This window comes from Loxodonta africana, chromosome 11 (assembly GCF_030014295.1).
Source record: "Loxodonta africana isolate mLoxAfr1 chromosome 11, mLoxAfr1.hap2, whole genome shotgun sequence".
Classification (NCBI taxonomy): Eukaryota; Metazoa; Chordata; class Mammalia; order Proboscidea; family Elephantidae; genus Loxodonta; species Loxodonta africana.
Window position 1 is genome coordinate 23,448,309 of NC_087352.1, and position 22,810 is coordinate 23,471,118.

Genomic DNA, 22,810 nt, shown 5'->3' on the forward strand with positions numbered 1-22,810 from the left:
TGGCCGCCGGGATTCCTCTAGTCTCAGTCAGACCATTAAGTTTGGTCTTTTTATGAGAATTTGGGGTCTGCATCCCACTGATCTCCTGCTCCCTCAGGGGTCCTCTGCTGTGTTCCCTGTCAGGGCAGTCATCTATTGTGGCCGGGCACCAACTGGTTCCTCTGGTCTCAGGATGATGTAGGTCTCTAGTTCATGTGGCCGTTTCTGTCTTTTGGGCTCTTAGTTGTCGTGTGGCCTTGGTGTTCTTCATTCTCCTTTGCTCCAGGTGGGTTGAGACCAATTGATGCATCTTAGATGGCCGCTTGTTAGCATTTAAGACCCCAGACACCACATTTCAAAGTGGGATGCAGAATGATTTCATAATAGAATTATTTTGCCAATTGACTTAGAAGTCCCCGCAAACCATGTTCCCCAGACCCCCGCCCTTGCTCCGCTGACCTTTGAAGCATTCATTTTATCCCGGAAACTTCTTTGCTTTTGGTCCAGTCCAATTGAGCTGACCTTCCACGTATTGAGTGTTGTCTTTCCCTTCACCTAAAGCAGTTCTTATCTACTGATTAATCAGTAAAAAACCCTCTCCCACCCTCCCTCCCTCCCCCCCTCGTAACCACAAAAGTATGTGTTCTTCTCAGGTTTACTATTTCTCAAGATCTTATAATAGTGGTCTTATACAATATTTGTCCTTTTGCCTCTGACTAATTTTGCTCAGCATAATGCCTTCCAGGTTCCTCCATGTTATGAAATGTTTCAGAGATTCGTCACTGTTCTTTATCGATGAGTAGTATTCCATTGTGTGAATATACCACAATTTATTTACCCATTCATCCGTTGATGGACACCTTGGTTGCTTCCAACTTTTTGCTATTGTAAACAGAGCTGCAATAAACATGGGTGTGCATATATCTGTTTCTGTGAAGGCTCTTGTATCTCTAGGGTATATTCCGAGGAGTGGGATTTCTGGGTTGTATGGTAGTTCTATTTCTAACTGTTCAAGATAACACCAGATAGATTTCCAAAGTGGTTGTACCATTTTACATTCCCATCAGCAGTGTATAAGAGTTCCAATCTCTCCGCAGCCTCTCCAACATTTATTATTTTGTGTTTTTTGGATTAATGCCAGCCTTGCTGGTGTGAGATGGAATCTCATTGTAGTTTTAATTTGCATTTCCCTAATGGCTAATGACCGAGAGCATTTTCTCATGTATCTGTTGGCTGCCTGAATATCTTCTTTAGTGAAATGTGTGTTCATATCCTTTGCCCACTTTTTGATTGGGTTGTTTGTCTTTTTGTGGTTGAGTTTTGACAGAATCATGTAGATTTTAGAGATCAGGTGCTGGTCAGAGATGTCATAGCTGAAAATTCTTTCCCAGTCTGTAAGTGGTCTTTTTACTCTTTTGGTGAAGTCTTTAGATGAGCATAGGTGTTTGATTTTTAGGAGCTCCCGGTTATCGGGTTTCTCTTCATCATTTTTGGTAATGTTTTGTATTCTGTTTATGCCTTGTATTAGGGCTCCTAGGGTTCTCCCAATTTTTTCTTCCATGATCTTTATCGTTTTAGTCTTTATGTTTAGGTCTTTGATCCACTTGGAGTTAGTTTTTGTGCATGGTGTAAGGTATGGGTCCTGTTTCATTTTTTTGCAAATGGATATCCAGTATTGCCAGCACCATTTGTTAAAAAGGCTATCTTTTCCCCAATTAATTGACACTGGTCCTTTGTCAAATATCAGCTGCTCATACGTGGATGGATCTATGTCTGGGTTCTCAATTCTGTTCCATTGGTCTATGTGCCTGTTGTTGTACCAGTACCAGGCTGTTTTGACTACTGTGGCTGTATAATAGGTTCTGAAATCAGGTAGAGTGAGGCCTCCCACTTTCTTCTTCTTTTTCAGTAGTGCTTTGCTTATCCGGGGCTTCTTTCCCTTCCATATGAAATTGGTGATTTGTTTCTCTATCCCCTTAAAATATGACATTGGAATTTGGATCGGAAGTGCGTTAAATGTATAGATGGCTTTTGGTAGAATAGACATTTTTACTATGGTAAGTCTTCCTATCCATGAGCAAGGTATGTTTTTCCACTTAAGTATGTCCTTTTGAATTTCTTGTAGTAGAGCTTTGTAGTTTTCTTTGTGTAGGTCTTTTACATCCTTGGTAAGATTTATTCCTAAGTATCTTATCTTCTTGGTGGCTACTGTGAATGGTATTGATTTGGTTATTTCCTCTTCGGTGTTCTTTTTGTTGATGTAGAGGAATCCAAGTGATTTTTGTATGTTTATTTTATAACCTGAGACTCTGCCAAACTGTTCTATTAGTTTCAGTAGTTTTCTGGAGGATTCCTTAGGGTTTTCTGTGTATATAATCATGTCATCTGCAAATAGTGATAACTTTACTTCCTCCTTGCCAATCCGGATACCTTTTATTTCTTTGTCTAGCCTAATTGCCCTGGCTAGGACTTCCAGCACGATGTTGAATAAGAGGGGTGATAAAGGGCATCCTTGTCTGGTTCCCGTTCTCAAGGGAAATGCTTTCAGGGTCTCTCCATTTAGAGTGATATTGGCTGTTGGCTTTGCATAAATGCCCTTTATTATGTTGAGGAATTTTCCTTCAATTCCTATTTTGGTAAGAGTTTTTATCATAAATGGGTGTTGGACTTTGTCAAATGCCTTTTCTGCATCAATTGATAAGATCATGTGGTTTTTGTCTTTTGTTTTATTTATGTGATGGATTACGTTAATGGTTTTTCTGATATTAAACCAGCCTTGCATACCTGGCATAAATCCCACTTGATCATGGTGAATTATTTTTTTGATGTGTTGTTGGATTCTCTTGGCTAGAATTTTGTTGAGGATTTTTGCATCTATGTTCATGAGGGATATAGGTCTAAAATTTTCTTTTTTTGTAATGTCTTTACCTGGTTTTGGTATCAGGGAGATGGTGGCTTCATAGAATGAGTTGGGTAGTATTCTGTCATTTTCTATGCTTTGAAATACCTTCAGTAGTAGTGGTGTTAACTCTTCTCTGAAAGTTTGGTAGAACTCTGCAGTGAAGCCGTCCGGGCCAGGGCTTTTTTTTGTTGGGAGTTTTTTGATTACCGTTTCAATCTCTTTTTTTGTTATGGGTCTATTTAGTTGTTCTACTTCTGAATGTGTTAGTTTAGGTAGGTAGTGTTTTTCCAGGAATTCATCCATTTCTTCTAGGTTTTCAAATTTGTTAGAGTACAATTTTTCATAATAATCTGAAATGATTCTTTTAATTTCATTTGGTTCTGTTGTGATGTGGCCCTTCTCGTTTCTTATTCGGGTTATTTGTTTCCTTTCCTGTATTTCTTTAGTCAGTCTAGCCAATGGTTTATCAATTTTGTTAATTTTTTCAAAGAACCAGCTTTTGGCTTTGTTAATTCTTTCAATTGTTTTTCTGTTCTCTAATTCATTTAGTTCAGCTCTAATTTTTATTATTTCTTTCCTCTGGTGCCCGATGGATTCTTTTGTTGCTCACTTTCTATTTGTTCAAGTTGTAGGGACAATTCTCTGCTTTTGGCTCTTTCTTCTTTTTGTATGTGTGCATTTATCGATATAAATTGGCCTCTGAGCACTGCTTTTGCTGTGTCCCAGGGGTTTTCATAGGAAGTATTTTCATTCTCGTTGCATTCTATGAATTTCCTTATTCCCTCCTTGATGTCTTCTATAACCCAGTCTTTTTTCAGGAGGGTATTGTTCAGTTTCCAAGTATTTGATTTCTTTTCCCTCGTTTTTCTGTTATTGATTTCTAGTTTCATTGCCTCGTGGTCTGAGAAGATGCTTTGTAATATTTCGATGTTTTGGACTCTGCAAAGGTTTGTTTTATGACCTAATATGTGGTCTACTCTAGAGAATGTTCCATGTGCGCTAGAAAAAAAAGTATACTTTGCAGCAGTTGGGTGGAGAGTTCTGTATAAGCCAATGAGGTCAAGTTGGTTGATTGTTGTAAGTAGATCTTCCATGTCTCTATTGAGCTTCTTACTGGATGTCCTGTCCTTCTCCGAAAGTGGTGTGTTGAAGTCTCCTACTATAATTGTGGAGGTATCTATCTCACTTTTCAATTCTGTGAAAATTTGATTTATGTATCTTGCAGCCCTGTCATTGGGTGCATAAATATTTAATATGGTTATGTCTTCCTGATCAATTGTCCCTTTTATCATTATGTAGTGTCCTTCTTTATCCTTTGTGGTGGATTTAAGTCTAAAGTCTATTTTGTCAGAAATTAATATTGCTACTCCTCTTCTTTTTTGCTTATTGTTTGCTTGATATATTTTTTTCCATCCTTTGAGTTTTCGTTTGTTTGTGTCTCTAAGTCTAAGGTGTGTCTCTTGTAGGCAGCATACAGATGGATCGTGTTTCTTTATCCAGTCTGTGACTCTCTGTCTCTTTATTGGTGCATTTAGTCCATTTACATTCAGGGTAATTATAGATATATAAGTTTCTAGTGCTGTCATTTTGATGCCTTTTTATGTGTGTTGTTGACAATTTCATTTTTCCACATACTTTTTTGTGCTGAGGCGTTTTTCTTAGTAAATTGTGAGATCCTCATTTTCATAGTGTTTGACTTTATGTTAGTTGAGTCGTTAGTTTTTCTTGGCTTTTATCTTGAGTTATAGAGTTGTTATACCTTTTTGTGGTTACCTTATTATTTATCCTGATTTTTCTAAGTAAAAACCTAATTTGTATTGTTCTATATCGTCTTGTATCACTCTCCATATGGCAGTTCAATGCCTCCTGTATTTAGTCCCTCTTTTTGATTATTGTGATCTTTTACCTATTGACTTCCATGATTCCCTGTCATGTGTATTTTTTTTTAATTAATCTTAATTTGTTTGTTTTTGTGATTTCCCTATTTGAATTGATATTAGGACGTCCTGTTTTGTGACCTTGTGTTGTGCTGATATCTGATATTATTGGTTCTCTGACCAAACAATATCCTTTAGTATTTCTCGTAGCTTTGGTTTGGTTTTTGCAAATTCTCTAAACTTGTGTTTGTCTGTAAATATCTTAATTTCACCTTCATATTTCAGAGAGAGTTTAGCTGGATATATGATCCTTGGCTGGCAGTTTTTCTCCTTCAGTACTCTGTATGTGTCGTCCCATTCCCTTCTTGCCTGCATGGTTTCTGCTGAGTAGTCTGAACTGATTCTTATTGATTCTCCCTTGAAGGAAACCTTTCTTTTCTCCCTGGTTGCTTTTAAAATTTTCTGTTTATCTTTGGTTTTGGCGAGTTTGATGATAATATGTCTTGGTGTTTTTCTTTTTGGATCAATCTTAAATGGGGTTCGATGAGCATCTTGGATAGATATCCTTCCTTTTTTCATGATGTCAGGGAAGTTTTCTGTCAGGAGATCTTCAACTATTTTCTCTGTGTTTTCTGTCCTCCCTCCCTGTTCTGGGACTCCAATCACCCGCAAGTTATCCTTCTTGATAGAGTCCCACATGATTCTTAGGGTTTCTTCATTTTTTTTAATTCTTTTATCTGATTTTTTTTCAGCTATGTTGGTGTTGATTCCCTGGTCCTCCAGATGTCCCAGTCTGCATTCTAATTGCTCGAGTCTGCTCCTCTGACTTCCTATTGCGTTGTCTAATTCTGTAATTTTATTGTTAATCTTTTGGATTTCTACATGCTGTCTCTCTATGGATTCTTGCAACTTATTAATTTTTCCAGTATGTTCTTGAATAATCTTTTTGAGTTCTTCAACTGTTTTATCAGTGTGTTCCTTGGCTTTTTCTGCAGTTTGCCTTATTTCATTTGTGATGTCTTGAAGCATTCTGTAAATTAGTTTTTTATATTCTGTATCTGATAATTCCAGGATTGTATCTTCATTTGGGAAAGATTTTGATTCTTTTGTTTGGGGGGTTGGAGAAGCTGTCATGGTCTGCTTCTTTAAGTGGTTTGATATGGACTGTTGTCTCCGAGCCATCACTGGGAAACTAGTTTTTCCAGAAAATCCGCTAAAAAAAAAATGCAGTCAGATCCCTCTCAGAGTTCTCCCTCTGGCTCAGGTTATTTGGATGTTAATGAAGCCGCCTGGGAAGGGTGGGGGAGGGAACAGAGAGATAGGAGAGTAGCACCTCAGAATATAGCCAGAGTTGCTTGTCTTGCTTGGAATGACTATTATATCTGAGATTCCTGTGGGGCGCGTCGCCTATGTGTGCTGGCTGTGTGGAGATTGCCCCCGGAGGGTCTGGCCCGCTGGAGTCACGGTCAGATCCTCCGCTTCCAGCCCCACGCCCAGCGTCAAGGCTCCCCTGCTGGGATGGTGCATTCTTGACTCCAAAATCAGTCGCTGCCTCCCGGGGACTTCTCGTCCCTCCAACCGCGTTGCCGTGCCGCCTCCGAGAACCGGTTGGGCCCCCTCCCGGGGTTAGTTCAGGTGGGTGGAGCAGCTCCCGGTGCTTGTGCCGTGACCGAGTGTCCCGGCTGGGACGCTGTTCTCCCTGCTCCAATACCAGTCACTGCCTCCCGGGGACTTCTCCTACCGGCTGCGTCCCACGCCTCCCGTGAACCAGCTGGGCCCCCTCCCGGGGTTAGTTCAGGGGGGTGGAGCAGCTCTCCATGTTTATGCTGTACCTGCGTCCAGTCCAAATCCCAGCGGGACGGTTCCCTGGCTGGGACGCTGCTCTCCCCGTTCCAAGACCAGTCACTGCCTCTTGGGGACTTTTCCTACCGGCTGAGTCCCACGCCGCCCAGGCTAACCGGCTGGGCCCCCTCCCGGGGTTAGTTCAGGGGGGTGGAGCAGCTCTCTGTGCTTGTGCCGTACCTGACTGGTACGCTGGCTCCAGGCTCTGAAAACAATCGCTGCTTCCCCGTATTAGTTCGTTCTCTGTCTCTAAATCTGTGTTTGTTGTTCAGGGTTCGTAGATTGTTATGTATGTGATCTATTCACTTGTTTTTCCGTGTCTTTGTTATAAGAGGGATCCGAGGTAGCGTCTGCCTAGTCCGCCATCTTGGCTCCCCGCTTTCCATTTTCTTTTTATTAAGTCTCTTGAAAAACCCTGGCCTGTCTCAACTTGGCTAAGGAAGGTAGAGGAGAGAGGAATTTGAAGCTCAGAAAAAGAAAGGTTGTGCCAAAGATAGTAAAACATGATGGGGACAAGGCAAAATAAGCCCTGGGCCCACAATTGGGGCTGGCAGAGTTTCCATTGAGTCGTCTATTCACTCACTCACTTACTCATCCATTCATTCACTCTCTCACTAATTCATTCACTCATTCATTCATTCACCCATTCATTCATTCTTTCAACCACATACTAGATCCTTCCCTCTTAATATATTCTTTGTACCTACCAATAATTCCACAATTAGGAGTTCAGACATAATCCCTGCCCGCTTAGAGCTGGAATGCTAGGAGGCAAGACATACTCTGATCAAATAATTGTCCCAATTTACACTATAAACTGTGGCAAGTGTCTTTGGAGGTGAGTCCAGGCACTGAAGGGGGCAGATGAGAGGGAGTGCTGCTCCATCTCTGAGGGTCTCTGAGCTGAGACCTGAGGGCTGAGTTACCTCAGCTGAGCAGATAGGGGGTGGAGGTAAAGTCAATGTGTGAGAAAGTCCTGTGTGGAGTGGGAACATGGTATGTTTGAAAACCTGAAAGAAAGCCAAGGTGTCTGGAGATAAGACAGTCAGAAGCAAGGGAGCCAGATGTGCCTGAGAAAATAGAGGTCAGATAAAAAGGAATCTGATTCTATCTGAAGATAAATCCTGGAAAGACTTCAAGGAAAAATAAAGTTTTGCCTTAAAATTAAAAAAATTTTAAATAAGTGAAAAAAGAAATAAAATTAAAAAATAAATAAAAATGAAAAGTGAAAAATAAAATAGAAATAAATAAATAATGAAAAATATACATAGGTAAAAAAAAACTTTTGAATAATTTGGTGGAAACTAAAATGATCATAATAGTCTTTTTCAAATGCAAATAGCTGTCACTTTGGCGTGGAGAAGAGAGTGAGCAAGAAGCAGGTATAGGTAGATGATGGAGGCCTATTGATGAGTGGGCAATAGCAGCCACAGAGCTAAGATGTGGAGGTGGCTTGGATGGGGTTGGGGAGAGAGTGTGTAAAGAAGACTTGAGAAAAATGTAGGAGGTAAAATCAACATGCTTTTGTAATATGTAACATATGGGAGGAGGGTGAAGACAGAATCTAGGATGAATTTTCATATTCTGCCCTTTGGGACTATAATATTCCCTGCCAAGGGGATGTTGAAGGAAGTATTGGCTTGTATGGAGAGAGCTCCTGGCCAGCTTTGCACATGTTGAATCTGAGCTGTCTTTGTTGCATTAAGTGGAGCTACTAAGAAGATGAAGTCTCTGTCACAAATGATTAAGCACTTGGCCATAACTGACAGGTTAGTGGTTTGAGCCCACTCAAAGGCACCTCAGAAGAAAGGCCTGGTGATCTGCTTCCAAAAATCAGCCATTGAAAACCCTATGGAGCACGGTTCTACTCTGACAAACATGTGGCCGCCATCATGAGTTGGCATCCACTAGATGGCAACTGTTCTGTACGTCTGTTTTTTCTTCCTAAGAAGACAAATGGAGAACAGTAGAGAGAAGTGGGCTATGGTTCTACATGTGGGGTCATTTGCAGTTTGAGGCATATTTAAGCGTCCTCACGCAGTTTCTCCCAGAATCAGCATCACTCTCATCCAACAGCTGTCCTTGGAGTGGAGAGGGGGCTGGAAGGTTAAAGACACGACTCACCCTGTTGTGCTTGGATCGCTGGTCCCAGGCAGAGCACTGGAAGAAAAATCCCAGTGAGATAAATGCCCACCACCCCATTTCCTTAAAGGGCTGCTACCACCTGATGGCTTGATGAGGGAAGAAGGGTTTTGTCATTGTTGTTAGCTGCTGTTGAGTCGATTTAGTTTCATAGCCACCCCAAGTGTGCATAGTAGAACTACTCCACAGGGTTTTCAAGACTGTAACCTTTCTGAAACAGATCAACTAACCTGTCTTCCAAGGTGCCTGTGGGTGGTTTCAAACCGCCAAACTTTTGCACCGCCCAGGGACCTAAGAAGGGATTCACCCAAACCCACCCATAATTTCCAAACCATCCTTTTTGAACATTAATCTGACTATATAATCCTTCTTCCTCTGAAATAGTTTCAAGACAAATGTCCAAGCCCCCTCTTCCAAATACATTAGTCCAGCCCTTCTTGAATCTGGACTCATCCCCATCCCCCTGTTCCCAGTTCTGAGAGAAGACTTCTGTGATCAGACCCGAGGTGAGATCTGAGTTGAGTGCAAAGACCTCTGGAGCGGATGGCTTTCCTCCCCCAGGTCCCAGAATCTACCAGATGGAGTCAGGACTGACAAGGAAGGGGACTCCCCACCTGAACTGTACCACCCTTTCGTCCTCTAGTTCTTTGAATCATTCCTGGACTCACCGAGGCCCAGGAGGGCTGTGGGTGTAGGAGACATCGCACAGCCCCTGAAGTCTGCCCTGTCCTGGAGCCGATGATGGACAGAGCCCTGCAGCAGGTACAGTAAACAGGATGTACTGGTAGGGCCCTGCCTTGAGGTTTCTACATCACACAAAAAGGGGAAATGGTTTTTTCCCCCATCCTTTCCACTCTACCCCTGAAAGAGATGGAGTCAGGGGCTGTGGGGTGACTTGACTGCTGAAAAATGTTTCATATCAAAATGCTAAGAATGAGGCTGAACTTATCTCTAGATCAAACCCCTTATACATTAAACTCGCTCTAAGTCTATGGGGACAGGCAAAACACAGATTATGAGACAAACTGACTTGAACGTCAGTCCCAACTCCACAAACTAATGACCATCACTTCTTGGGCAAGAAGTTATGCCACTTTAAGTCTACATTTCCTCATACTAAAAATGGGAACCAGCCCCGATTATGAGTTTCAGAAAGGTCCCTGGAAGTGACTCAGGCTGGCTTAAGGGTATTCTTCACTTACCTCAGTTCCTCCAGTTCTCGGCCAAAAGGCCCTTCCCAGGCTGATCACCATTATCACTGAACAAGGACCCTGGAAACCTAGGAAGGACTCGCTTTCCTGAGCTCTGGTCCTCTAGCCCGGACTCAGCCTTGGAAGAGAGATCCTGGTGAGAGGTTTGTCCTGTGAAGCCTGAGCAGAACTTCTTCTCTCCTTGAGCCTCCTGAGGACTTGAACTACACTAGTCGTTGGCTGTGGGGCAGAGCTCCACCCCTGGACTAGAGTTCTCCTTTCCCCCCTTTAAATCTCACCGAGCCTGAGCAGGACCATAAGCATGGTGATCATGGTGTCTTTCCCCACTGTATTTGCACAGAAGGATGAGACCATGGCTCTCAGCAGGTCAAACAGATGCAAGCGTTTGGCCACTAAGAGGCTAGGTCCTACCCATCACATGGTTGTCAAATCATGACCCTACAAGAAGGGGAACAGCCTCTCCCCATGAGCCTGGTTCTCAGCTCCCCAGGATTGGGGCTGTGTGAGAATCAGGGTCTCTGGAGATATTTCAGGCAGAAATGACGTTTGACCCTTTTTGCTATTTGCCTAATCTGTATTTGTCTTAGTCATCTAGTGCTGCTACAACAGAAATACCACAAGTGGTTGGCTTTAACAAAGAGAAATTTATTCTCTCACGGTCTATTAGGCTACAAGTCCAAATTCAGGGCATCAGTCCCAGGGGAAGGCTTTCTCTCTCTGCTGGCCATGGAAGAAGGTCCTTGACATCAATCTTTCCATGGTCTAGGAGCTTTTCTGCACAGGAACCTCGGGTCCAAAGGCCACAATCTGCTCCCAGCACTGCTTTCTTGGTGGTATGAGGTCCCCATGTTTCTCTGTTAGATTCTGTCTTTTGTATCTCAAAAGAGATTGGCACAAGACACTATCTAATCTTGTAGATCTCATCAATATAACTGCTGCTAACCCATCTCATTAACATCATAGTGATAGGATTTACAAGACACAGGGAAATCATATCAGATGACAAAATGTAGACAATCATACAATACTGGGAATCATGACTTAGGCAAGTTGACAGATATTTTGGGGGGACACAATTCAGTCCATGACGGTACTTATCTCACAAAGTCTCAGATGTAGAAGCCAATAGACTCCAGGGCCAATCCTGAGTTTGTTCCTTCCATGCTGAGTGTGACCGAAAGAACATTACCTCTCTTCTCAGGCCTTCTCCCCATGGACATCATCCACTCTTTCAGCATGTCTGTCAACATGTCGTTATTGGGCTGTTACCTTTGCCTGTCATCATGCCAGTCCCTGAAGATGCTTCAGGGAAGACAGATTCATACTCTGCCCTGTGGAACTCAGATCTACAGAGACAAACTTTCAACAACTCACTATACAATTAAAGTCTTGTTCCACTGTGGTTATGAGTACAAAGAGAAATACAGGGAAATATACAAATAAAACATGATTCCTTCTCCTTCCCAAACATTTAGGGTTTTCTTTCTTCTGGACAGACCCCTTCCTTTTTTTCTTTATCCACAGCATCTTCACTCCATGTTTCTGGAAACAAACCTCTGAGTTATTTCTGCCTTCTCAGTGCCCTTGTTTCTTCAGGCAAACTCTCCACCTCATCCTCTTGCTCTGTCTTCAAACTTTGGGGGACAATGAATGTGGTTGGAACTCCAAAGATATAAGAAATGGTAATTTTCATTTAACTCCTGGTCTGTATGACACTGAGGTAATGTTTCTTCTCTGAGACTCATTTTCCTCATTGAAGCATGTTGTAATGAAGCCTACTCTTCGGAATGGTTGTGCGAGTCAGGGGTGTCTGAGACATGGCAGGGTTCAATCAATATGTCCAAAGATATAGTCTCGCCATCCTTGCTTCTAAGGAGCATTCTGGTTGCATTTTTCCAAGACAGCTTTGTTCGTTTTTTTGGCAGTCCGTGGCACATTCAATATTCTTTGCCAACACCACAATTCAAATGTGTCAATTCTTCTTCGGTCTTCCTTATTAATCGTCCAGTTTTCACAGGCATATGAGGTGATGAAAACACCATGGCTTGGGTCAGGCACAGTTTAGTCTTCAAGGTGATATACAGATTAGTAGGTTATAGTAGAGATTCCCAAAACAGAGTCACATATGTGTACTACATTTACTTTCTCTAATGTGCCAAATAATTCGGAAGTGACTGGACAGTGCTTTCAACAAATTATATTGGTGCAATTGAATATTCTTTGAGAAAAAGATACTTTGACCCTTACCTCACACCATATTAAACACACACACACACGCACACAAAATTGATCACATATTTAAATGTAAAAGTGAAACTATAAAGTTCACAGAGGAAATCACAGAAAATCTACTTGCCCTTAGATTAGGCAAAGATTTCTCAGGCATGACACTAAAACAATCCCTGAAAGAAAGATGAATAATTTTAACTTCTTAAAAATTACAAACTTTTGCTTTTCACCAGGAAAACATTTTCTCATGGGAAAATGAAAAGGCAAACATAATAGTGGGACAAAGAACATGAAAAACACATATCTGATAAAGGATTTTATTCATAATATATAAAGATCTCTTATTAAAAAATAATACAATGTACAGTTTTTTAATTTTATTGTGTTTTCAATGAAAGTTTGCACATCAAGTTAGGTTCCCATTTAACAATTTCTATACAGATTGTTCAGTGACATTGGTTACATTTTTCTCAATGCGTCAACATTCTCATTATTTTCATTCTGGTTGTTCCGTTTCCGTTTATCTAGTTTCCCTGCTCCCCCCCCCCCCCTTACCTTCTTATCTTTGCTTTAGAGTAAATGTTGACCGTTTGGTCTCATATATATGATTTTTTTCATTGGTGGTAATGTTTATTTTACAAGCCAATCTGTTATTTACTGCAAGGTGACCTCGGCTAGTAGTTTCAGTTCAACCTTTCAAGGGTAACTTAGCATGATAGTCCCGGGGGTTCCTTTAGCCTCAAGCAGTCCAGTAAGTCTGTACTTTTCATAAATTTGAGTTTTGCTCTACATTTTTTTCTCATTCTGTCAGGGTACATCTATTGTGTCTCTGATGGGAACAGTTAATAGAGGTAGCCAGGTACCATCTAGTCCTTCTGGTTTCAAGGTAGATGAAGCTGTGGTTCATGTAGGCTATTAGTCCTATAGACTAGTTTCATCTTTGAACCTTTTGTTTCCTTCTTTCTCTTTTGCGCTAGATGAGTGGGGACCAATAGCTGTATCTTAGATGGCCAGTCACAAGTTTTTAAGACCCCAGATGCTACTCACAAACTAGGATGTAGAACATAAACTTTATGAACTTTATTAATGCCAGTCGATTGAGTTGTCCCATGAAACTATGGTCTTAAGTCTTCAAACCTAGTAAACCAATCCCATAAGGTGTTTGGTTATATCTAAGAAGTATCCGTAACTGTGCCCCCATGTGCTTTACTATACATATGAACATATATACAGCACACACATACATATATGTACATATGCCTACAGATACACCTATACATGCACACATATATCCCTATATATACCTACCAAAAAAAATTTTTTTTATATGTATATGCATCCAAAAACCCTTTGCCATCAAGTCAATTCTGACTCATAGTGAGCCCACAGGACAAAGTAGAACTGTCCCATGGGATTTCCAAGGCTGTAATTTTTATGGAAGCAGACTACCACATCTTTCTCCTGCAGAGTGGCTGGTGGGTTCAAACTGCCAGCCTTTCAGTTAACAACCAAGTGCTTAACCACTGAGCCACCAGGGCTCCTTCATATATGCATACATACCTACATATGTAACCACACACATACTTTTTTGGTTGTTTCTGTTGTTGCAAAATTGTACATGTTATAGCATTTACCAAAAATATCCCTTATTTTTGTGTACTCTTAGTGACATCATTTACCTTGGTCAAGTTGTGGACACTTCTCCCACATTCAGTATTACCTTTCCCATCACAAAAAATAACAAGTGTCATTTATTTAAAGAGTGACTCCCCTTTTCTCCCCCTCCCATCCCTGGTAACCACCAATAAACATTGATTTCTGCATATATACCTATTCTTGTCTTTTTATAAAAGTGAGATCCTACAACATTTGTTCTTTTGTGACTGACTTATTTGACTTAGCACGATGTCTTCCAGATTCATCCATGTTATAGTTAAAAGATGTTTTGAGGACACATCAATATTCTTTATGACTGACTAGTATTTCATTGCATGTAGGTATGACAAATTGTTTATTCATTCATCTGCTGATGGACATTCAGGTTGTTTCCATCTTTTTGCTATTGTGAATATATAAATCTACTGTTTTGTGGTGGGAGGGAAAATAAGGAAGGACTGATCAGAATTTTAGGAGGAAAAGCAGGACATTCTCATGGATCAAGAGCTCCTCTCTCTCCCCAGGAAGACTTCTCTGATTCTTGGTGTTGCTCACTTTTTCTATCCTGTCTCTCCCTTTTATCAATGTTCTTATTAATGTATCCTTTTGTATCTGTGCACCTTTTCCTCTAGGATATGCATTTAATGGTCACACCTTTGAGTTTCTGCCTTTCAACTAGGTATTTTCAATCTACTTCCCAAATTTGTTGAAGACATTTGTACACATATCAGTAATGTAGTGGAATTCTATGTGCTCAATATTCTCTCCCGCAACTGATACTGTCATTTTTTTTTTCCTTTTGCCTCTCATGTGAATGTGCTAGGACTTTGGTGTTATAATCTCATTGAAACTGTACCATAAAATTGAGATAAAAATTATTATTGCCATTGAAATAGGAAGATGCATCGTGGCACATAGGGGCTATCAGAGAGGTGTGCTTCAGTTGATAGTACTCATCTGTGAAAGGCGACTCTATTCATCATTCCCAACTCTGCCTTCAGTGACATCACACTGGCACCTTAAAGTAGCTAAGGAGTAGAATATTTACACCACAGAAGTTGGAAAATGCCACAAATCAGGCTTTTTTTCAGCAAGCCGATTTCCAGCACCCTACTGGGTATCACTTCAAACATCAGTGTGCTGATTTCAAGTGATGACGTTTCTTAAGAAACCACAACAGGCATTTGTATGAACAGTGAAGAGGAACTAACGGTAAATGGCTTGTAGGGTCCAGACAATGTATTAGGGCATGATTTTGGATTATTTATTTTCCGAATGGAATCTGATGATAGCTCATATATTCAGTTATTGGACCAGGTTCTGTGGTTTGAGCTAAAGAGATAGACAGTCCATAGCACACACTGTTGTAGTTAGTTGCCAGCTCCAACTCATGGCGACCTTATATATAGCAGAACAAAACATTGCCCAGTCATGCACCATCTTTGTGACCTTTGATATGTTTGAGCCCATTGTTGTGGCTATTGTGTCAATCCATCTCATTGAGGGTTTCCTTATTTTCACTGACCTGCTAATTTACCAATTATAATCCTCTTTTCTAGTGATATGTATTTTATATATTACAAGTATGGAATGTGATAATTAGAAATAAAGAAAAATGTATTACATGAGAGCAGGCTAGAAGGGGTATAGAGATATAAACCCAAAACTGCCATGTGGGAAGTAGCCTCATGTCCTAGAGGTTGGAAAAAAGGGGAGCCAGTCCTGGAAAGTCAACAACAGAACTATTACATTTAATGGAAGAAAAGTCCTGTGCAAGGAATACCCCAGATGTTTTTCCCGTACTTGAATAATGTTTCCTTCTTCTTGAGATCGTTCCCAGGTAGTTCACACAGCATATTTCTAGATTTTCTTCTAGAACCTCCTGTCCATATCAGATTTTTTTCCAGGCTTTACTACTCTGAATGTTACGTTTGTTCTCAATTATGTTTACCTCCAGGCTGTATCATGGGCCTTCTCTGACTCTTTCGTTCCTAGTATAGCAGCACTCCAAGGATAAGCAGGATCAAGGCAGCCATTCCCATGTGGATAAGATTCTTGATTTTATAATCTAGGGGCTTGAAGCTTGAATTTTGGACAAAGAGGTAACAGAGGACTTGTTTTCAGGTCCCATTGAGTTGGTTCTGACTCATAGCGTCTCCATCCAGGTACAACAGAACAAAACACTCCCCGGCCCTGCGCCATCCTCAAAGTTGTTATGTTTGAGCCCACTGTTTCAGCTACTGTGTCAATCCATGTTGTTGAGGGTCTTCTTTTTTTTTTTTTTTTAGCTGACTCTCTACTTTATCAAACATGATACAGTCTCCAGGGACTGGTCTATCCTGATAACAGGCTCAAAGTACATGAGATGAAAATTTACCATCCTCACTTCTAAGGAGCGTTCTGACTGTGCTTCTTCCAAAACAGATTTCTTTGTTCTTCTGGAAGTCCATAGTATATTCAGTATTTTTCACCAACACCATAATTCAAAGGCATCAATTCTTCTTTGATCTTCCTTATTCATTGCCCAGTTTTCCCATGCATATGAGGCTACTGAAAATACCATGGCTTGGGTCATGTGCACCTTAGCCCTCAAAGTGACATCTTTGTTTTTTAAGACTTTAAAGAGGTTTTTTTTTTTTTTTTTTCTGCAGCAGATTTTCCCACTGCAATGTCATTTGATTTCTTGACTGCTGCTTCCACCGCCCTTGACAGGTCATGTATGTGTGTGTCTCTAGCCCCACAACTGAAAATTTATCCATACCACACTTGGGTTTTGACTTGCCTTGCATTTGGTTGAAGTTATCAGTTGCTTCTGGCAATCAAAAAACAGAGGGTGAGGGTAAGGAGTTCAGAGTCCCAGGCTCAGCCTTTTCCCTGGGTTCTGCATTCTCTCACTTCTCATGAGTTGAATTTTTTTTTTTGTGACATGACATTAATGTGGCTTTGATGAGCCCATCCTCTGCTCTAGTAAAGCTCCCAAAAGCTTTCTCTTGATTCTTTCAGGCTTTCTCTCGTCTTTGAATTGAGACTCCATTTCTAGTCACAGTAAAACAGATTTTGGCAGTGGCCTAAAAGCTCAGGAAGGCAAGAAAAGCAGTCTCCCAATTCAAAAATGATTTAACTCTTACATACCCTCTGTTTCTTCTGGAACACAGGAACGCATAAGCTTAATCCCCTGGAGATGAGAGTTTCCACTTATTCTACAGATGAAGACTCAGGAACCATAGATGAAGGGGTTGGGTCATCAAGCACTCTTGAATATCAAGACCACAAAGGAGTAAAAGTCTGGACCTCCTCTCCTTCACTCTGGGGAGGATTCACCAGTTTGTACTTGGTTCCACCGGGCCTGACACAGCCGTTGAAGAGATTTCTGAGTGAGAAGCTTGTTGGTCCCACCGACACACAGAAGCTCCATGGGTGATCTGGACTACTGAGTACTGGGGTCAGACTGGGTACGAACACATTCTCTCCTCCCTTCTGAGGTTAACCTCCCCTTGAGCTTCCTGAGTTCCTGGGTCTCCTAAGGGAACAGGACTAGGCATGGAGAAGGGGACCTCATCCCTCCTCTTTTCCCCACAGCTCACCAAGATAGAGAAGGGCAGTGAGGATTAGAGTCACAGCACTGTCCCCCATGGTCCCCAGTGGGACAGACATTATTAATCATCATAAAACCTGGCAAGACAAGCAGACTGATACACAGGGTATGACAAGTCCTAAGTTCTGTGTTTTGTGTCACACAGTTTCCTCACAGGAAGGTGGACAACCCTTCCCTGGAACCTGCCTCTGCTCCTCCAGAAGGTAGGAACTGAGGAGACAGCAGGCTCTGGAGACCTTTCAGACCAGACCTGAGTCTTACCCAAAGAAATGTACGAGGAACATGCTTATAATAAACAATAATAAAACTGCAACATTAATCTACCCCTAGATGGTGTGTTGATCAGTATTCTAAATGAAGTGTATAGATTCCTAATGCAATTCTTACACAAAACCTATGACACCAAGAAAAAAAAAACAACATAAATGGCGGCTATACCCATAAACCTCACCAGATAGAATACACAGGAATAAAACCAACTACATTTGTGGAAAGAGACAATGGAAAAGCTCAGTGTCATCAATCAGAACAAGGCCAGGGGCTGACTGTCAAACAGACCATCAGTGCTCATATGTAAGTTGAAAGAGAAGCCCAAGGCTGATTCCTATGAGATGGAAGTCAGGCATGCCTTCTCTCTCTGCCATTTTTACCAATTCTGACACCAACAGTCCCTCCCACAGCACTCTCTTTCTCTGCTTGGTTTGATAATTCATTGCAACGGCCACACAGAACTCAAAGAGAATACTCACGAATATGGGGTTTATTAGGGAAGTACCAGGTTACAATTCAGGTTAGGAATGTTCAGGATACAGTTGTTCCATCAGAACAGCCTCTTCCCAGCCATGCTCGCAGCCATGCCTCTCTGAACCTCAGCCTCTGCCCTCTCAAGCAAGTGTTACAAAGCTCTTTTAGCTCTGCCAATAAATATCCAGAAGGATTCTACTCTGCAGGCAAGCCTCCTGCCCAAAAATACTCAGCTTTCTTGCTCCGTGGGCTGGGAAGCCCACTGTGCTGTCTTCTACCATCATTTCTTTGCCATCCGCTTCTCAAGCTCTCTCTCTTTGTGTGTATGTCTCCTGGTTCCAGAAGCTTCTCAGAGCAGGGATCCTGGTTCCAAAGGACGCAGTCTTGGCTCACGGCTATTCTTCCTTGATGGTGGTGGAATCCTCCTCTCTGGTCTGGAATTGGCTTTCTTTTTAGGCAAAACTGACCAATTCCCTTGGTGACCCACAACTATCTTATCTGCACAGTCCCACACAATCACTTGTGTGGAATTTACAAGATCATTGTTAGAAAGACCATACAAAAGTGATCCATTGCACCACAAACTGCCTGGCCAACCGACTGGAAGAGATTCGTGTTTGTGCCCATTCCCAAGAAAGGTTATTCAACAGAATTTGGAAATTATTAAACAATATCATTAATATCACACACAAGTAAAATTTTGCTGAGGATAATTGCAAAAAGGTTGCAACAGTACATTAACAGGGAACTGCCAGAAATTCAAGCTGGTTTCAGAAGAAGATGTGAAACAAGGGATATCAATGCTGTGTCAGATGGTTCCTGGCTGAAAGCAGAGAATATCAGAAAGATGTTTACCTGTGTTTTATTGACTGTGCAAAGGCATTCCACTGTGTGGATCATAACAAATTATGGATAACATTTTCAAAGAATGAGAATTCCAGAACACTCATGCAAAACCTCTACATAGAACAAGGGGATACTGCGTCATTGAAAACTCAGGAAAGGTGTGCATCAGGATTGTGTCTGCAGTGTGATGAATTGCTTTTGTGTGGTCTTTCTAGCCATTATCTTATAACTCCCACCAGAGTTATTGGATGGGACTTTGTGATAAAGTAATTGTGGCCTAATGATGGGATTGGTCAGTTTAGCCATCCCGCTGAGCTAGGGGTGAGTCATCTGAGAGGCACAAGAGAGAGGATCCCACCACCACCAAGGAAGAACAGCCAGGAGTGGAGATGATGTCCTTTGGACCTAAGATCCCTGTGTTGAGAAGCTCCTGGACCCAGGAGACAGAGACAGAGAGTGAGTAAGAGCTGTAACCCTGAAGATAGTGAGAAGTGGTGGCAGAGGAGTGGTGACAGAGAAGCGGCGTCAGGAAAGACCAGTAGGAGAGATCACGCAGTGGGCTTCTTGGCCCATGAAGTGAGAAAGCTGAGTGCCTTTGGGCAGAGGTCAAGGGTCAGGGACAGGTGTGCCTGCTGGCACAGCTGGGAAGAGGCTATCCTGATGGAAGAACTGTATCCTGAGTGTTCCTGAACCTGAATTGTAACTCTTAAAAAAAAAAAAAGGAGGGAGACTCATTAACAACCTGTGATATGCAGATGTCACAACCTTGCTTGCTGAAAGCAAAGAGGACTTGAAGCACTTACTGATGAAGATCAAAGACCAAGCCTTCAGAATGGATTATACCTCAACATAAAGAAAACAAAAATCCTCAATTGGACCAATAAGCAACATCATGACAAATGGCGAAAATATTGAATTTGTCAAGGATTTCATTTCACTTGGATCCACAATCAATGCCCATGGAAGCAGCAGTCAAGGAATCAAATGACATATTGCATTGGGCAAATCTGCTGGAAAAGACTTCTTTTAAGTGTTAAAAAGCAAAGATGTCACTTTAAGGACTAAGGTGCGCCGGACCCAAGCCATGGTATTTTCAATCACCTTATATGCGTGCGAAAGCTGTATAATGAATAAAGAAGACCAAAGAAGAATTGATGCATTTTAATTACGGTGTTGGCAAAGAATATTGAATATATCATGCACTCCCAGAATAATGAACAAATCTGTTTTGGAAGAAGTACACCAGATGTTCCTTAGAGGTGAGTATTACTTCCCTAATAAACCCCATAACCATGAGTATTGCCTATGAGTTCTGTGTGGCCATTGCAATGAATTATCGAATACAGCAGAAAAATGGAGAGTGCTGAGGGAGGGGCGGTGGGTGTCAGAGTTAGCAAAGATGCCATGAAAGCAGGCATATCTGACCTCTTCCTCAAAGAAATCAGCCTTGGGCTGTTGGTCTTGATTCTCCTTTCCCCTTATGAAGTTAGAGGAGGTCAGACACCATCTCCATGCTGTTTTTACAGTATACTTTCACCATCCTTATGCAATCTGTATGCTGAGAAGCTGGACTATATGAAGAAGAATGCAGCATCAGGACTGGAGGAAGACTTATTAAAGGCCTGCAATATGCAGATGACACAAACTTCCTCGCTGAAAGTGAAGAGAATTGAAGCACTTACTGATGTGGATCAAAGACTATAGGCTTCAGTATGGATTACGCCTAAACATAAAGAAAACAAATTTCTTTTTACAACTGGATCAACAAGTAACACCTTGATAAATGAAGAAAATATTGAAGTTGTGAGGGATTTCTTTTTGCTTGGTTCCACAATCAAAACCCACGGAAGCAGAAGCCAAGAAATCAAATGATGCATTGCACTGGGCAAACCCACTGCAAAAGGCCTCTTTAGTGTGTTAAAAAAAAAAATGAAGAAAGAAGCATGTCATCTTGAGGACTAAGGGATACCTGACCTAAGCCATGGTGTTTTCAACTGCCTCGTGTGCATGTGAAAGCTGGAAAATGAATAAAGAAGACTGAAGAAGAATTGATGCATTTCAATTATGGTGTTGCCAGAAGAATGAACAAATCTGCCTTAGAACAAGTACGGCTAGAATGCTCTTTAGAAACAATGATGGCCAGACTTCATTTTACCTATTTTGGACATGTTTTCAGGAGGGGCCAGTTCCAGGAGAAGGACATCATGCTTGGTAAGTAGAGGATCAGTGAAAAAGAGGAAGAGCCTCACCGAGATGGACTGACAGTGATTGCAACAATGGGCCCAAACATAACAATGATTGTGAAGATGGTGCAGGATCAGGCAGTGTTTTGCTCTGTTGTACATAGGGTCGCTGAGAGTTGAAACCATCTCAATGGCACCTAAAAACAACAATCTGACACAAATACGTTTAGAGTTGAATGAACGTGAGTGGAAGGATTCTTTATCGTATTCTAGAAGACTGCAAAGGAGTTTTCTAGGTTCCATTGGCTATGAGAGCAGCATGTAAAAAGGCACAAACATATGTAGTAACTCAGGTTGTGTGTGTGAGTAGGGGGTGGGTGAGTGGAAGGTGTGGTTATCTATGATGAGCTTGGTTAGGGAGAGGGTGGTCATGTTTTCTGGAGCTGAAAAGTATATCTCAGGCTGTCTTAGTCATCAAATGCTACTTTAACAGAAATACCACAAGTGGATGGCTTTAACAAAGAGAAGTTTATTCTCTCACAATCCAGTAAGCTAGAAGTTCAAATTCAGGGCACCAACTCCAGGGGAAGGCTTTCTCTCTCTGTTGGCTCTAGAGGAAGGTCCTCATCATCAGTCTTCCCTTGGTCTGGGAGCTTCTCAGCACAGGAACCTCAGGTCCAAAGGACGCGGTCTGCTCCTGGCACTGCTTTCTTGGTGGTACGAGGTCCCCAACTCTCTGCTTGCTTCCCTTTCCTTTTATCTCTTGAGAGATAAAATGTGGTGCAGGCCACATCCCACGGAAACTCCCTTTACATTGGATCAGAGAGGTGGCCTGAGTAAGGGTAATGTTACAATCCTACCCTAATCCTCTCAACATAAAATTACAATAACAAAATGGAGGACAACAACACAATACTGGAAATCATGGCCTAACCAAGTTGATACACACATTTGGGGGGGGGACACAATTCAATCAACAATACAGGCCTTATCATCAACAGTTTTAAATGTCAAGTGATGATACTTAGATATTATTTTGAGGAAGATGGAGAACTGTGGAAATGTTTTGAGCATGGGAGGGTTCAGTGCCAGATAAAGTAGGGGTTAGTGAGAAGAATGACCTGCAATAGGGAGTGAGAGCCTTGGTAGGGGGATCAGGAAAGAGGCTGACATGATGGCACAGACAAGACAACTTAAGTCTTCAATTGAACTTGAACCAGGAAACTTGGTTGAGGAGGACTCAGGGGGAAGAATCATTTGCATCTGTTGATTGTAAAGCAGAAGAGAGTGCCTTGGTTGACTGGACAAGCCAATGGGGCCATCACAGAGAACATGACCCCAGTAGGGAATGTGGAAATGGGGAGATATTTATAACACAGTTCAGTGCAATGAATTACTTAATATGGCCCTTTTAGCCATAGTCTTTGTGACTCACACAGAATGATTGAGTGGGACTATGCAAATAAGGCATATGGAACCCTAATGAAGAAATTGGTCAGTTTTGCCATCCAGCTAGGCTTAAAATAAGCCATCTCAGAGGTGGGAGGAAAGGATCTCACCACCACCAAGAAAGAAGAGGCAGGATTGGATTGTATCATTTGGAC

General features: G+C 41.6%; 1 protein-coding gene across 8 annotated transcripts in view; it reads right to left on the bottom strand.

The window, feature by feature from the left end:
• The window catches only part of LOC111747598 (leukocyte-associated immunoglobulin-like receptor 1), an 80,624-nt gene extending 70,686 nt beyond the window's left edge, over nt 1-9,938 (bottom strand). For 6 of the 8 annotated variants that reach the window (XR_010323286.1, XM_064293368.1, XM_064293362.1 and 3 more), the window contains exons 1-2: nt 9,411-9,938; nt 8,725-8,760 (exon numbers count right to left, since the gene is read on the bottom strand). Coding sequence is in view for 7 of the 8 variants with exons in the window: in XM_064293368.1 (XP_064149438.1) it covers nt 8,725-8,760; nt 9,411-9,444 (70 nt within the window). In the remaining variant the exon portion in view is untranslated. The remainder of the gene's footprint in view (nt 1-8,724; nt 8,761-9,410) is intronic. The other 2 variants (XM_064293372.1, XM_023543536.2) reach the window with 2 other exon arrangements.
• Nucleotides 9,939-22,810: the final 12,872 nt, after the last annotated feature.